This window comes from Microtus pennsylvanicus, chromosome X (assembly GCF_037038515.1).
Source record: "Microtus pennsylvanicus isolate mMicPen1 chromosome X, mMicPen1.hap1, whole genome shotgun sequence".
Classification (NCBI taxonomy): domain Eukaryota; kingdom Metazoa; phylum Chordata; class Mammalia; order Rodentia; family Cricetidae; genus Microtus; species Microtus pennsylvanicus.
In genome coordinates this window covers 84,017,188-84,035,032 of record NC_134601.1, presented here as the reverse complement: position 1 = coordinate 84,035,032, position 17,845 = coordinate 84,017,188, and the positions used below count along the sequence as shown (strand labels likewise).

General features: G+C 39.0%; 1 protein-coding gene across 2 annotated transcripts in view; it reads left to right on the top strand.

Annotated features, from left to right (window-relative positions):
- The first annotated feature begins 570 nt into the window (after window positions 1-570).
- The window catches only part of Chic1 (cysteine rich hydrophobic domain 1), a 44,061-nt gene continuing 26,786 nt past the window's right edge, over window positions 571-17,845 (top strand). Inside the window, exons 1-3 of one of the 2 annotated variants that reach the window (XM_075956679.1) lie at window positions 571-1,160; window positions 10,539-10,593; window positions 17,647-17,802. In XM_075956679.1, coding sequence (XP_075812794.1) covers window positions 883-1,160; window positions 10,539-10,593; window positions 17,647-17,802 — 489 coding nt within the window. In that variant the 5' untranslated portion in view covers window positions 571-882. The remainder of the gene's footprint in view (window positions 1,161-10,538; window positions 10,594-17,646; window positions 17,803-17,845) is intronic. The other variant, XM_075956680.1, reaches the window with a different exon arrangement.

Here is a 17,845-nt window from a genome sequence, read left to right as displayed (position 1 = left end):
CTGGCTTCAAACATGTTTATTCTTATTAATAAGAACCAACCAAAATGCACCACTGCCCCCAAGCCTTTCCAAGCAACTTTAGGCACTGTAGCTGTTTGACTAAGAGTACAGGGCTTTGGAAGTAGGAAGAGACTCCAGATTTAAAAGCTCCTCTGTCATTTACTAGCTCCATGACCTTGAACAAATTACTTGCTCTCTATGTATCTAGATTTCCCTTGTGTGATATTTGAATCAACATGGTACACCCATCAAAGAGTTGTAGGGAAGAGTAAATGAGATACGCACACAGAGCACTTAGCACAGTCTGTGACACTTAGCAAGTCCCCAAAGTACCATTCAGCAGGAGAAATTAATAGAAAGTTTCCTCTTTTGTAAAACGTTAATAAAAATGGTTGCCCTTAGGATTGAACAGTCTCTTCGTAAGGGACTGACATATGTGTACCTTGAGATATTTTGGGCAAAGTCCTAAACTCGCTTTTATAGAATTTGCTTTCCCTCGACTGCCTGCATAGAGGTAAATATAACCCTCATTAATTAACAGGCACTAAAACAAGAACGTACGTCCCCTGCGTACGAGAGACTGACGTCCGAAGCGCAGTATGAAGATCAGCACCCGCAAACCGGACCTCGAGAATTCCCTGGAGTTCACCTCTACCGGCCCCCTCCCCTTGGAGCCGCGCAAGCGTACACCGAATTTACTCCCTGGTCCCTCATGCCCCCGCCTCCAACCCCCGCTCTGTCTGCCCACTACGCAGGCGCGTCTCCTCAAGTGCTTTCCCTACCCCCTCCTCTTTCTCTTCAGTCAGTTCCCCCTCCTCTCCCAGCCGCTCCGCAGGTTCAAACTCTTCTCCCGGCGAGTGGCGGCAGTTGTGAGGTCACGTGATGAGCATCCTGCTGCCCAACATGGCGGAGTTCGACACCATCTCGGAACTGGAGGAGGAAGAAGAAGAAGCAGCAACGACGTCGTCGTCGCCGTCGTCGTCGTCGTCGTCGTCGGTATCTGGGCCCGATGAGGATGAGGAAGATGAGGAGGAGGAAGAAGAGGAGGAAGAAGAGGAGGAGGAGGAGGTGCCACCCCCGCCTCGGGTAGTGAGCGAGGAGCATCTGCGGAGATATGCCCCAGACCCTGTGTTGGTGCGCGGCGCTGGCCACATCACTGTGTAAGCTATTGCGGCCGGGGTCTTGCGGAGGCTGAGAATTGGCGGCAGACATGAGAAGGGCATCGAAGGGCCTGCAGAGTGGGAAGGGCTGACTAAGACATACTGTTAGCAAAGGACACCTGGTTTAAATAGAGAAACCGCAGATTGAATAGGTGTAGTGCAAAAGAAATGGGGAGAGTGACATCGACCCTGAGAAAAGAGTGAGTGTAGGACATGGAGTTACGGGGTGGAAAGCTAGAGGCACTGGAGTAGGGGTGATCCGCTTGTACGTGTTCTGGCAAGTCAATAGTCTCTAAGCTGCAGGATGTACTAGGCTTCCCTGCTGGCAAGTGAATAGCCTCTGAACTGCAGGATGTACTAGGCTTCTCTGCTGCCAAGATTGATGGCTAGTGGAAAACGGCGACTGCTGTGACATGTGACAAGATCTGGGCTTGGATTCTTCAAAACAAAACTGTGATGCATTTTGTGAATAATATAAATATTCATCCACCCACATATTTATCCATCCATTCTTCCTATCCAATGCTTATATGAATGAATATCGTCATCTTTTCTCTGTTGAACGCACCACTCTGACGTTCCTGTAATATCACATCATTAGAGGTTCAGGTCGATAAGAATCTATGCAGAGTAGAACGAGCAATGGATAGAGGGTGAGAGATCTTGGTTGCTAATCTCAGTTTCCCTTCTTACTAGCCCTATGACCTTGGTCAGTTGATTCTTACTTCCGGACTTTGGGTTCTCCAAATGAAGGGTTTGAAGTACATGGTTTCTAAGCCCTTTGGCTCTGAAATAAATTAAGATGCCTACAGGGGATTTTGTTCGCCCAAACATTAACTATATAGGGAAATTGGTCTTTGATTAATTGAGGATGATTTCTCTAAAACTCATCCAAGGTGGCTTCTTTTACATTGAAATTCTGTATCGTATTTGAGAAAATAAAGTGTGCAAGGACTTCATATCATCTTGGTTACACAGTAAAAGAAGAAAAATTGACCTCTGGGCTTTGAAGAGTGGGTCCCAGTTTTTATTAGCTTGGATTGTAAATACTTAGAATTTTGAGTATGGTGTTGTGTTCATGCTCTTAACTGTGGTGTCATTTACTGCATTTTCAAAATAGATTTGCCCCTTTTCATCACGTCTCCCTACCTTTCATTTTGATCATGGCTCACCTAGTCCCTTTGACTCAACTGAGTGCTTGCATGAAATCATTCAGTATGTATCAATTCCTCAATCGTGTTAGCTTTTAATTTTTAACATGTTAACTCTTTTGACTATAATACACTTTTAAATTACTGAATGACTGTATTACCAAATATTTTTTTCAGTTGTGGTGGAAGGCTTTGGGGAGACGTTTAGGCCTTATTTTTGATTAGGTAATTTTCAGACAGTTTTTCTCAGTCCAGGGTTTTTGCAGAAAGCCTGCAATGCTCAGGTGCCAACTTACTGCAGTTTCACTTCCATTCCTTTTGTCACTAGGGTGACCATTATCCCAGCTAATTATGATGCTGGCACGCAGGGTTCTTTTTATGCAGATTCTTTTACATGACCAAGCAGAGAAATGGTTTTTATACTGCGATCCATAATTTTATGTTCCACTTTCCCCCATTATTTTCTAAAATTCAAACAGTGCATACATAGCAAGGAAGCATAATTTAAGTTCTCTAAAACTTCCTCGAGGCTCCATTCTACGCGCCACACAACCAATTTCCTTTCTTCATTTAAAACAGAGCACTGAGATTTGCTGTGTCTAGCCTCTTGTACGTGTAATTCCCTGCCGACACCACACACACACACACACACACACACACACACACACACACACAGTTTAAAAATTCTGGAATCACATGTAAAGAGATAATGCCAGTAGTATCTTGGTATTAATTGGAAAAAAGTCTGAAAAGCATAAGCCAGTACTTAAATCCTAGAGATGAATATAGTTTGGAAAATTGTTTGGTTTTGTTGTATACATTTTCTTATTTAGGAAGAACACTTGATGCTAAATATCTAACATTTTAGAAAAGGACTGTTGCCAGGCGATGGTGGTGCACGCCTTTAATCCCAGCACTCGGGAGGCAGAGGCAGGCGGATCTCTGTGAGTTCGAGACCAGCCTGGTCTACAGAGCTAGTTCTAGGACAGGCTTCAAAGCCACAGAGAAACCCTGTCTCGAAAAAAACCAAAAAAAAAAAAAAGACTGTTTAGAAGGTCTGCTAGAAGCCAGACATGGTGCTTTATGCCTGTGATTCCATCACTTGGGAGACTAAGACAAGAAGAGTGCCATGAGATCAAGGCCAATCTGGGGTCATATAATGAACTCCAGACCAACCTGGGCTACAGAGTGAGACCCTATCTTTAATAAAAATTTTTGGTTGGGATCTGAGACATGAACTATAATATCAAAACCTTCCATATGTTGAGTAAGTCTGTAAGAATAATTTTAATCTAATACATCTAAAATGTCGAATTTTGTTTCCATTTTTCTGATGTAGGCATGTGTCGATTGCTCTAAACTATATTTTATTGGGGGTGAGGGTGTGATGAACTCAAACTAGGGCACTGTGCATCGAGGCAAGTGCTGTGTCACTGAGCTACACTCTTGGCCCTATATCTATGTGAGTGAACTCTTTCTTTCCTTTGTTCTTTCTTTTTTTTATTCCTTTTTTAGTTTTTTTGCTTTTTTTTTTTTTGAAACAGTGTTTCTCTGTGTAACAGCTCTGACTGTCCTGGAACTTGTTTTGTTGACAAAACTGGCCTTGAACTCAGAGATCCCTCTGCCTTTGCCTTCTGAGAGTACTGAGATGAAAGGCATGTGCCGCCACCACCCAGTTGAATGAACTATTTCTTATTCTTTTGTACCCTGACTTTGTGCTCTATTCGATCTTCATCTGTGGAAGATTTTGTTTCTATTGAAAGTTGAAAATGTAGGAGTTGTCACTATCAACTGGACTTTTCTAAAAAGGGGGAGTATTTTGTAGCTTTTCACCATGAGTAAGAGATACATATTTAAGGCGATAGTTATATTTAACCTGATTCTAACTCAGTATATCTTAAACTCAACATTTTCCCTCCCCAAATGGCTTATATTTCTATTTGCCACATTTCTGGCAGTGACCCCAACATTCTACTTTCCCAGGGTAATATTTTAAATCTTTGAGCCATTTTGACTCTTCTCCTTGAATTGCCCTATGTCTGATTTTCCCAGAATTGTCATCATACATTTGGAAATCCGCTTAGATTTTCCATTTTCTCTATTCTTCTTTGGCAGCACTCCTGTTTGAGTGGCCGTCATCTCCTTCTTGAGTTATAGCCATAATCTGCTGCCTCTCCTCATTTCATTGTGCATGCCCATGCCAAACTAATTTTCTTAAAATTCCATTCAATTGTGCCACTGTCCTGTTGTAAACCTGCATTGGATCTTTATTAGACCTTAGTGTTCTCAACATTAGAATTCAAGGAGCCCCTCTCCTGTCTTCTTTTCTGCCATCCATACCCTTTTCTTGTAATCTCCACCCAAGCAAAGTCTTGTACCATAAGGCAGCTCCTGGCTCCAATAGTGCCTCACTTTGACCCCTCTAGAATCTAGAGTCCAGATTGCCCTGTAATATATTCAAACCCTAAACCTTCTGATATTCACATCCTCTTCAGCTGCTATCTAATCTCTCTTCCTTCTCCACATTCCTTAAGAGTACGGACATGCACTATATTTACTTCCTCTTATCTGGATTCTGCCACCTTAACTGTGAAGATTCTGACCTCAGTTGAGATCACCATGATCAGAGACTGGGAGTATAGTTTTGCAATAGAGTGCTTGCCTGGCATGTATTTTTTTTTAACAGTCTTCTTCCTGTCTTGTTTCTTAAATACCCGTGATTTTATGCTTAGCCCACTACTCTTACTGTCTACATATCTTAAATGGTCTCTTCTTGCTTCTTGTGGTCTCAGTTATCCAGTGTTTCTGTACCAGACTCTGCTTGGACACTTCCTGGGCTACTTAACCCTCAAACATGCCTCTTATTGTTCTCTATTTTCCATCTCAGTTGAGTGTACCTCCTTTTACTCATCACAGCATGCTATTTCATCTCGTCAATGTCTGTTCCACCTAGTGCTTCCATCTTAAATGCCAGCATATACCTCCCTTTACCCTAGCTTTCCAAATGTCACCATTTCCTATGTTTTTTCCGCTCTTGCTAAATTGGAAGCACACCAGCAAGAACAATCTCTCATTCCCTATGAATCTTCAGTGCCTACCATAATACTTGTTTATGAAAGTTCAATGAGGGGGCTGGAGAGATGGCTCAGTGGTTAAGAGCATTGCATGCTCTTCCAAAGGACCTGAGTTCGATTCCCAGCAACCACATGGTGGCTCACAACCATCTGTCTGGTGCCCTCTTCTAGCCTGTAGGCATATATGCAAACAGAATATTGTATCCATAATAAATAAATAAATATTTTTAAAAAAAGAAAGTTCAATGAATATTGGCTTGCTTTAGTGATAGTTTATGCCCCTTGTTGTGCAGACTATATTATAGGCCCTCAATGTGAGTTTGTTCAATCATGCTATGAAGGAGACTATTCTGAGCTGTATATATAGCTGTAATAATATAATAATCATAGTGATGAGGTACCATCACTCTCCAACTGATAGTATCACTGTTCCTCTATAAAGCTTTCTTAAGCTAGCTCATGTGTGTAAAAGTACTCCAATTTACTTGTATCATCTTAATATTTTTGACCTTTTAGTTATTTTAACAAAATATTAATTTTAATATTAATTATAATATCATAAGAAACAGAGTGAGCCAGTTGTGATGGTGTACACCTTTAATCCTAGCACTGAGAGGCAAAGACAAGTTTGAGTATGAGTTAGAGTCCAGCCTGGTAATGAGACCCTGTCTCAAAAAACAAAAAGTATTACTAAATTAATTCCCATGGTTTAAGACTTTAGAAACAAAATGATGGATGTCACTTGCAAATGTGAACTATTTCAAAAATGCTGTATATTTGAGTTATATTTTTTCTTCTTTTTTAGGATAAATATTGGGCTACAGTGTATTGAAGTACAGAAAACAAATACATCTGATGAGACTCCCCCCCCGTGTCTATAAACACAAGCACACTTCTATTTCTTAAAATGTATGGGTGTTTGTACTTGCAAGAGTACCTGTATAGAAGGTAGTTGAGATGACTTCTGAATTACCAGTTTTCAAGGAATCTCACTAAAATTATTATATAGAAAATCAAAACTGGTGATTAAATTTATAAACAATACATTTACACAAATTTAGAGATACTTCTTAGATTAGAGAATGGCATACATTTTCTGTTACCTGCCATTGGGAATTTATAGTGATACATTGTTAGTCTGAGTTTATGGAAGGTAAATATTTGGGCTCAGAGAGAGGGGCCTAACTAGTATGAGCAAGGCCCTGGGTTCAATCCCCAGCATTGAAAACAATCAGATGACTATTTTACAAAGCTTTAAGCCATAATGTAGTTTGGTTTATTTCCAGAAGAAAGATCTAAGTAGAATTGAAAACAAACAAACAAACAAAACTTCTGTTTGTATTATATGGCATGGTTTTTCTTTTTCTTAAGTGCAGTAGAATTCACTACACGTGCTTCAGAATCAGTACACTATTATTAAGTACATACTTTTCTAGCAAAATAGTAGTTCTTGTTAGCAGAATTTGACTGCACTGATTATTTTACCTGAGCACATGAGCTTTCATTTTGGCAAGGCTTTTAAATGATTGAAAATAGTAATTTTTACAAGCATGGAAAGCGAGGGATATAGGGAGGCAGGAAGAAACAAGGAAAATGATCCATTCTTCTTTGTCTCCATTTCCTATAGTCCAAAGAATTGTTCCAAGAAATTAAAATGTAGGGACATTGAAACACTTAAAGAAAATTCAATCATTGATAACCACCAGCTTGGTCAACTTCGAACACATAATAGACTCTATATTTAATAAAGTCAATAAAATGGCTTCTGAGTAGTTCCCAAGTGCCTCTTTGTCTAATGCTGAAGAGTGCCACATCTTGGCTAATGCCTATCACTGATGAGTAATGAATAGATGCATTTGTGTAACCTCTATAGAACCATAGCTTCTTTTTGTTTGTTTGGTTTTTGTTTTTTGTTTGTTTTTCAAGCTTGGAGTGCATCACCACTACCTGGCTGAGCCACAGTTCTTAACTTCATAGTTTGCTTATGAAACAGAGGTAAGGTGTTTATACAACAGCAGCCATTTCAATATATTTGTGGCTACCAAGTTAAACCCTCAGAATTAAGGTTATTTGAAGTAAGCACTCTTTTTATGTCCTCAGTGTTAAAGAAAGAAAATATGTAAGAAAGAAATCCTTGGTTGGTGAGAACAGGATAGCTATTCCTTGTTAGCCAAAACTATGAGAGTAGTGAGTCTGGTTTGCTTTTTGTGATGGATTCTCACTATATGGTTCAAGACTGGCCTTGAGCTCACTATCCTCCTGCCTCATCCTGGGATTGCAAGGCAGATGATGCCAGTTTCTTTATATTTTATAGTATAGATAAATAGTTGACCCTGAATACTCACAGGTTTTGCATAAATCCAACCATTTGCAGTTCAAAAATACCTGAAAAAAATACCATCTATATTGAACATGTATGGAAATTCCCTTATTGTTATTCTGAATAACAATATAGTATAGCAACCATTCGCATAGCAGTTGTATTAGCTATTACTGGGATGATTTAAAGAATACAAAAGCCAGGCGGTAGTGGCACACACCTTTAATCCCAGCACTCAGGAGACAGAGGCAAGAGGAGCTCTGTGAGTTCGAGGCCAGCCTGGTCTAAAGAGCAAGTTGCAGACAAGCTCCAAAGCTACAGAGAAACCCTGTCTCGAAAAACCAAAAAAAATTACAAGAGGATGTGCACGGGTTACGTGCAAATACTATTCCTTTTTAGTATAAGGAACTTGGGGCTGCAGAGATGGCTCTGCAGTTTAGAGCACTTGCTCTTACAAAGGACTGAGATTCAGCTCCCAGTACTCATGTGAACACTCATAACCATCAGTAACTCCAGTGTCAGATCTGACACCCTTTGCTGACCTCCAGGGATACTGGACAAGCGCATGGTACACATACATACATGCAGGCAAAATATATGCATAATAGAATTAAATAAATATAAAAATTGTTAATAGTTATTTTGATGTCCAAGGTGAGGCTTAGAAGTCATCTCCAAAGACACTGAGAGATGTCTATATGTTGCTCATAAAGGAGATTTTTAAGAAGTAAAAAATATATTTCCTTTATGATTTTAATATACTTTTTATATTTTAGAAGTTTCATTTTTGCTCATTAAAAAAGAAAATGAGTAACTATTATTTTTAGTTCTCACTACTTCCTAACTAGATAGAAACTTGACTTTAATCATTTAATTAATTGATTTTTAAAAATGTTTTTAAGTGCTAGGATTCAAGGCATGTGCCATCATGAATGTCAGCTTCTCCATCCAGAAAATGGGAATGACAATGCTTTTAGAGGCCTTTAAGACTTGGAAGGAGCAGCACCTGGGAGGCAGAGGCAGGCGGATCTCTGTGAGTTTGAGGTCAGCCTGGTCTACAGAGCTAGTTCAGGACAGACAGGGCTACATAGAGGGACCCTGTCTCGAAGTAATGTAGTTACTTAGCACAGTTACTTAGCCTGACAAATACATAGTTACTAATATGTGTTGCCTGTTACTGCTTCCTTTCATGGCGTTCTCAACACTATTTTTCTTTTTGCTTTTCCATCACCCACTGACATAAAATTGTTAGTATTATAATACGGGATTGTCTGGCATTCAAAAAGTAACCTAAGTTATCCCTACTCAGTTCAACAAATGGATGAACAAAGGCCTGTAAAATTCCTTTTGACTTTATTGCATATTTTAATGAACATAGTGGAAGAGAAAACTTTAGAGGCGAGCATCTCTTTCTCAAAATGATTGAACAAATAAAAGGCATTTAAAAAGATCTTTTAATTGTCTGAAGAGTAACTGGTCGCAAGTTATCAAAGTATAGTTCCAAAGTCTACATTAATGATAAAAGAATACTTTTATATGTTTTTTTGACACAGGGTTTCTCTGTGTGTAACCCTGGCTGTCCTGGAACCCACAGAGATCTGCCTGCCTCTGCCTCCCAAGGGCTGGGATTAAAGGTGTGTGCTACCACCACCCAGCAGAAAAGAATACTTTTTTTAAAAAAATTATATACATGGACAAAAAAGTAGGAAGAATAGCATAATTCATCCACATATATTGTCATCATCCAGTTCTAACAATTATCTACTAAAGTAGATTTTTAACAGAGAAACATTTTAGTCAAAAGCTATAACATGGGGGGGGGGGGCGCTGGAGAAGTGGCTCAGCTGAGAACACTGGCTGCTCTTCCAGAGCACCTGGGTATGATTCCCAGCACCCACATGGTAACTCCAAGCCCCCTGTAACTCTAGTCAGTTCCAGGGGATCCAGTACTCTTTTTCTGGCCTCCAAGAATACCACACATACAGGCCAGGCAGTGGTGGCGCATGCCTTTAATCCCAGCAGTCAGGAGGCAGAGGCGGGCGGATCTATGAGTTCGAGGCCAGCCTGGTCTACAAGAGCTAGCTCCAGGACAGGCTCCAAAGCTACAGAGAAACCGTCTTGGGAAATAAAAAAAAAAACCCACACACGTAATTAAAAATTTAAAATTATGACTCCTAGCTATTTTTAGTCTCATGGGTATAGTTAGAATTCCACTTATATTTTTTATTACTTAAAACATTTTTTAATTGAGTTAACTTATTTATTGTATGGGCATTGATATGAAGGTGATGAGATCCTCTGAAATTGGAGTTACAGACTGTTGTGAGTGCTGGGAGCCAGGGTCCTCTGGAAGATCAGCTATTGCTTTGAACCACTGAGCCATCTCTCCAGCCCACTTAAAACAATTCTTAATTTAAATATATTCTGATCATATCCTTCCCCTCCCTCAAGGGGAGATTTCCAGATTTTTTCAGCCTCTCTACCCACCCAAGTTCTTTCTGAAAAACAAACAAGAACCCAATAAAACAACAATTTTTAATTGCTTTCCTGAGATTTCTTTAACTACTAATTTGGACAAATAGTCAAAAAATTATTTTTCTAAGTATGTAAAGTTTTATTTGGAACATACTTTTTAATTTAATGTTTTCGGGACTTACAAATTTTTTAAATCCATTACTTAGTTTTAACTAGCATATACATCATAAAGTTGTGCATATTCAGGACATATTTTTAAATCTGAAGACCAAAGAAAACTGCATGGGTTTATAATCTATTGGGAGAAAGGGTTAAATATGCTGAAGAGAATAGATTATGTTTTGTCTTTGTTTTTAAGGTTTGGATTAAGCAACAAATTTGATACGGAATTTCCCTCAGTTCTGACAGGGAAGGTAAGTGAGTTTGCTTTGAATTTTCCGATTCTAATGCACTGTGTTATGGTTTATTCAATGTTATGACAAATGCTTTGACTCACTGGTAATGAAGCCGAATAACAGGAGGCCTCCCTACTTGGAAGCTGTGGTCGCAGTGACTAAATGGTGTTACCATGACAACCAGCCTCTGGCCAGCTATTTTGTCTGTTGTTTCTTAATGTCAGCCATTGTTTATTTACCTGTTCAGCTTTTCCAGTGTCGCCTTTTTTGCGCAGCACAGGTAGCTGTAATTATTTTCATTTAGATCTATAATTTCTAATATGTCTCATTACCAAATTATCTTTGTAACTGAGTCACTATTATTTTTAAAGTGTTGTGTGGCACGCATCATTTATTACAAATAAAAAGCATCACATTTTTGGTTAGATTTTTTTTCCTTTTAGATTGAGTTTCTAAAATTAGACTCACAGCAATAAATAACTACCTTTCTATTTGCGGGTTTCTCTATATTCAGTTGCATTCTTGCTCAAAATTCAGACTTCCCAGGATTGAAACCTATCATTATGGATTAATGTACAGCATGATGATTATTAATAATATTGTACTATATACTGAAAATTTGCCAAATGAACAGATTTCAGGTTCTCTAAAAGAAACGATAAATAAGTATGTAAGGAGATATATTAACTTGCTTGACTGTAGTAATTATTTCACTATATATAGGTATATTAAAATGTCATGTTGAGCTGCTTGGTAGCACAGATATGTAAACACAGCACTAACATTCAAGAGGGTCATGAATTCCAGGCCAGTTAGAGCTTGTGTCAAAAAAGCCACCACCACTAACAACAACAACAACAAACCCATCAGCATATTGTACACTTGAAATGTTGCCTTTTTTGCTTTGTTTTGCTTTGGTTTTTTGGTTTTTTTTGTTGTTGTTGTTTTTCTTGGTTTTTCGTGACAGGGTTTCTCTGTGTAGCTTTGGAGACTGGCCTGGAACTCGCTCTGGAGACCAGACTGGGCTCTAACTCACAGAGGAAGTACCTCTGCCTCTGCCTCCTGAGTGCATGCACCACAGCCTGGCTGAAATATTGCCTTTTTAAAATGTACTGTATTTGGGAAAGTTCTCTTACAGGAATGGTAACTTTCAGTTTGGGGTGATGACTCAGTGGGCAAAAAGTCCTTGCTCTGCAAGCATGAGAACCCGAGTTCAGATCCTCAGTACCCACATAAAAGCGGGTACAATGGGGGACATTCTCCGGCCATTTAGTTTAGAAGAAATGATGAGTTCCAGGTTCAGTGGGAGATCCTGTCTCAAAATAAGGTGGAGAGTGAGAGAGCTTTAGAGACAACTCAAGTCCATCTCTGGCATCTACACTTGCACAGGCAAGTGCATGCACACACACTCACACAGAGAGAGAGAGAGAGAGAAAGGCATAGAGAGATGGAGGGATTGAGAGAGGGAGAGGGCGGGGAGGGGAGGAAAAATCTCTTTGGTATAAATGTTCGGCTTTGGTCTCTAGTATGTTCTACCTCCCACTCCTAATCATTTAGAATACTTCACCAAGTGCAACAGCAGCAGCTTAAACTTAAGTATGTTTTATAAACACTAGTAAGAAACATTTTCTCCAAATGTGTATAATTAAACATGGAAATATCTCCTGAATAATAACATTGATATAAACATGATATGTTTAATATTAAAATTAAACATGTAAATCAAAACATCTCCAATAGAAAATTTCTTTACATTTCCCTTAAGGCTACTATATGTGTTGTCTGGGAAATTACATATAGCTTTAATACTAGCTTAATATGCTGGACAGTGTTGCATGCCTGTAATTCAAGCACTCGGGAGGCAGAAACAGGCAGACCTCTGTGAGTTCGAGCCCAGCCTGGTCTACATAACAAATTCCTAACCAGCCAGGGATACATAATAAAACCCTGTCTCAAAAAAAATTCCTAGCTAAATTTTTTCTACATGTTTAAAATTAGAGACCTAGAAAATTCTAGAAAACTGTCAGTAAATATAGTTCCCAGGCATAAGCATTATCCATTTTTTAAATTAGCCAGTTTTATGTGCTGAAGTAATCTTTAGAATATCTTTTCACACCTCTTCATTCCTTTCCAAACTTTTTGGAACTAAAAATTCCATTGACCCATAAGATACTAAGATTTTTTAAATCGGAGTTGTAAGAATGGTAAGCTGCTTTTGGGATCCATTCATACAGCCTAGATAATCTGGAGGGAACTGTTCTTGAAAACATCCATTCTTTTTTTTTCCAATCTGTCTTTTTCTTTTTTAGAAACAGGATTTTGTTATGTATCTCAAGCAGCCTGGAATTTATTATATAACCCAAGCTGATCTGAAGCTTGTAGCAATCCTCCTGCCTCAGCCCTCTGATGTTATGATTACAAGCATGAGTCACCATGCCTGGCTAAAATAGCTATTCTTTTCAGGTGACTATTTTTATAGTACACACCATATTGATATGTGGCTTTATGTTCAATTATATGTTATTTGTATTGTTCACACTTTTGCATGTGTACATGGCTATACATTGGGTAATGCAGAAATGTTAGTGCAATGTTTTCTTAATGTGTGTTTGACAATGAGAAAAGCACTAAAAGTAATTCTGAAAGTCTGATGTTAGTTTTTGTTTGTTTGTTTGTTTGCTGTGGATCAAGCCCTGGGCCTTGCTCACACTAAGCATGTGTGCTACCACTGAGCCTCATCTCAAGTTCCTGGCGGTCTGATTTTTAAGGTTACATGTTTATGACATAAATACAAGTTTTATTTTCTTAATGAGATTTTTTTTTCTCCAGTAGGAACTATTTTACTTGTATGGATTAGTGTGGATTATTAAACCATTTCTCTAATAAGTAGGGGAAGGACAAATAAAAATATGAAAAACTAAATTAAAAGGTCTTAATTCCCTACTTACTACTCCTTGTGTAGATTGTCTTAAAATGGGTAAGTGTAATACCTGGCAGAAAAGAGTTGCCCTTTAGAAAAATCAGCTTTTGGCATGAGAGAGATATTCCAAGTAGCTGGCTTGAGGTCAACAAAATTGCAGTGAGTTAGGAAAATCTAAAAGGCCATTTTGTAAATTCCACAACTCAGTATTAACGTTTTGCTTCTTTTGTGTTAATTCTTGTAAGTGCAGAAAAGATTGTTTTTCCCATTTCACTAAAGGTAAGTTATCCTGTCGTGATAGGACAAATCATGTAGGTATGTATGTGTATACACGCAGATTCTGGTGAGAGCCTCCAGTTCTCAGCTTGAGAGGAGTGAAGGGTGTTATGGGGAGAACGCTGTGCAGTATTGGGAATGGTGAGCCATAAAAATTGCCCTTTTCTATTGTGGTCCTGTATGACAAGCGATTGCTATGCTTGTGGGCCTCACAATGAGGGAGGCGAATCAGTCCTGCTGGGCTTTGCTTGGATTTTCTTCTGAGTCTCCTGCATCCTGTTATAAAATATTATGACCCTTTTCTCCACCTTCATGTTGTTTTCTTTTTTCTCTCCAAGAGAGTCAAAAGGAATGACATATTTCTTTACAGCCTACTGTCCAGTTAGAAAGTCAGAGGCTCCCAGCCGACATTCAATACTAGAAATGGTCCTAACTCGGAATCTGCAGTTAACTAAACATTTCTCTGCTTATTCAAAACGAAGAGTTAGTCAATTCGCATTCCGTATCTCTGCTTTAGGATTTGTACTGTTACTCAAAACGGGTTCAACCCCCCAAAGCCAATCCTGGCATCTTTTTAAAGTCAAAATGCAGATTGTAGTTTGAGATTCTAGCATGTTTTTCTTTTCAATAGATTCGTTTTATGACCCAAAATTTGATTTCTCATCTTTAGCAAGTTGAACATTTGAGTTTTAATGTGTCTATAATAAGAGAGTATCCTTTTGGAGAGGGTTTGGGAGAAGGAAAATTGCCTAATTTAAGGAGTGTTGCTTACATTTTCAGAAACAAGTAATACTAGACAGCTTCCTAACAAACTGTGCACACTGTGGCGTATAACTGATTTCATTTCCATGCTTCAAATTGAAAGCCAGCTTTCTCTTCCCTCAGCCTTCTACCACTGTTCTTCCCTGATAGAGAGAGAGAGAGAGAGAGAGAGAGAGAGAGAGAGAGAGAGAGAGAGAGAGAGAGAGAGAGAGAGAGAGAGCTGTTCTCTAAGTCCTTCTAGGCAGTGAGGTAAGGGGTTGTATTTTTCAGAAAATGTACAGTTGTCAGACCAGTAGCATTTAAACGCTTAAAGAACACAAATTAAGACTCCTCTTTTGCCTGTAATCTCACCATGCAATATGGACAATAGCTCCATTTACTGAGTACCTAATATACACTAGATATTGTGTTAACTAGTTTTATAGCTGTTACCTCATTTATTCTTAGTTTTCCTTACAGAAGGAAAAAATAATTGCAGCCTATGCATAGGAGGAAGCAATGTTCCACAGTTAGAAGATAGTAAGAATAAATGCCTAGCTGAGTGAAGGACTCTGGCCCCTCGTGGGATTCTGTGTGTCCCTTAGCTCAGGTAGAAGGTGAAGGTGAAAACTCCTTTCAGATGGAAACTGTGTTTCTTTAACTGGTACCTGGTTACTCGGTGATTTCCTGTGCTGAGAAGGAAGTGAGATGTTGCTGTTTGGGACAGATAAATGTTTAGATAGTAACTAGTAACATCAAAGGACCACAGGTGGAGCAAGTGGTAGAGCATCTGCTTAGTGTGGGCTACCTCCCCCCACTCCCCAGTTTCCTCCCTGGTTCTGAGAAGAAGGGAGAAGAAAGAGGCGGATGGGAGGAATAGCTCTGAAGAAATTCTAAAGCTGAAGAGCATTGGAGTTTCCTTCAAAACGTGGCAGATTATCCTTTTATTTCTAATCGAAGATATAACAAATGGTGGGCTTTCTGACCAATCCCTTTGCCTTCAGAGAAGTCAGGCAACAGCTTTGCTTTCTCTATGTCTGAGACATGATTTACAGGCTTTCTTTTTCAAAGTACTCCAGCCAAGAAATTCTAAGGTGAAACTTGCATTTCCGGTGACTCAGCAGGTAAGAGCACTGGCTGCTGTTCCAGAGCTCCAGCATTCAATCTCCAGCATCCACATGGTGGCTCACAACCATCCATAATGAGATGTTTCCCTCTTCTAGCATTCAAGCATACATGCAGACAGAGCACTCACAAAATACTTAAATAAATATATTAAAAAGATAAAGCAAAGACTATCATTTTACCTTGTACATGAAGAACCAGGATTCAGAAAAATTAAATGATTTTGTCTGTGATTTTCTCAGGCACAGCAAGAACTGGAAGCCAACTCTCCTGATTTGGCTTATTAATGTTTTTTATTTCCATTATAAATTGTAATTCTGTGAATTTATTTCCATATTTGCCCTGTAGAAACATCAGTTCATTGGGATTCTTGGTGCACAGTAGCTGTGACTGTGTTGTTTTTAACAGTGTAGATGGAGAATGAAGTCCATTTTTCCCATGTAAACAAAGTTTTAAGCCCTACAATTTCAAAACTGGCCATTTTTAGCAAAAACAGCCATTTCATAGACTGAGTAATTGGCTTATGGGTGACACAAACAGTTCTAATAGAGCTTATCTACTCAATGTTTCTTTTTTTTCTTTTTCTTTTTTTTTTTTTTTTTGGATTTTTCGAGACAGGGTTTCTCTGTAGTTTTTGGTTCCTGTCCTGGAACTAGCTCTTATAGACCAGGCTGGCCTCGAACTCACAGAGATCCGCCTGCCCCTGCCTCCTGAGTGCTGGGATTAAAGGCTACTCAATGTTTTGATTGTGATGGTGCTGAATTGAACCTTTATAGCATCTATCAATATGTATGTTTGTGTAGAGTCTAAGACAACCCTGCCAAAAAAGTTTAAAATGTGAAAAAGCGACTTGTCTAGTGCAGCTGTTTATGTGGAAGAGTGAAGCTTTTAGGTTTGTGGTGTTACACATTTTGTTTTGCAGCAATTTATTTTTCTACCAACATCATAAGTTTTGCTTTCACAACAAGACGCTGAACTCTTCCCCTTGAATTTACTGTCTGCCGGCAATCTGAGTAATGCAGCAGCATCTTGGGGATATAGAAACATGATTTCACCGAAAGCAGACTATTTTTAGTGTGCCTTTGACTCATGAAACTTACAAGAGGAAATTTTGATATAAATCTTAACTACATGGGTCATGCTCATGCCTTTGAATTGACTCTGTCATTGTTTACAGAGAAGCACAAGCAACTACTTGCAGGAACAGAGGGAGTAATTAGAAATACTAAATTTGTGGAAAGACTCTTCAACCTTCAATACTCAGAGTGGTTATGAATCTAATATGTGCTGAATACTGACAGACTGTTTTAAGCATAATTACCAGATATTATCTCTTGTTAATGTATTTCACTGCAATCAGCAGCAAATTTAACTATTATAATTGCAGATTTGCCAGAAAGAAAATGTGTTAAGAATTTATTTCAAACTAATTCAGGGCTGGACAGAGGTGTGTGCCTTTAATCCCAGCACTGGAGGTGGGGGAGGCAAAGGCAGGTGGATCTCTGTGAGTTCAAGGACAGCCTGGGTCTACAGAGTGAGTTCTAGGACAGCCAGAGCTGCTATACAAAGAAACCCTCTCTCAAAAAGAAAAAAAATCAAATTAATTCAGGATTATTATGAATGCCTAATGTTCATTCTGTCTCCTCTGGTCAGTAGTTTGGTTTTTGCTCTTGCCTTATGCTTCTGACCATAGCTCAGCTTTCAGTCAGGGTACCTGAAGACTGTGAGCACCATTGTCTTAACAAGACTGTTTGATGGGTTTCCCGTATTATCAGTTATGTTGCTTTCAGGGGATTATGGCCATTTCAGAGCATTGTAGATATTACATGAAGTTCTTCAAGCATGAAATTATATTGCTTCACTCCCTGATGTCTTCCAAGAGTATATGATACAGATTTATGGCAAGAATATATTGAGACATTAAAGTATTTCTGATAAGATATTTTCTTTAGAATTGGGGGTAGTGGGAAGCTGTCCACAAACTCATAAAGTTAGTCCCCCTGTTTTAGGTGGCTCCAGAAGAATTCAAGACCAGCATTGGCCGTGTGAACTCATGTCTGAAAAAGGCTCTCCCAGTCAATGTGAAATGGCTGCTGTGTGGATGTCTCTGCTGCTGCTGCACCCTGGGGTGCAGCCTGTGGCCTGTTATTTGTCTCAACAAGAGAGTGAGTATAACCAGCCTATTGTATAACAATAAAAAGAGCTGCC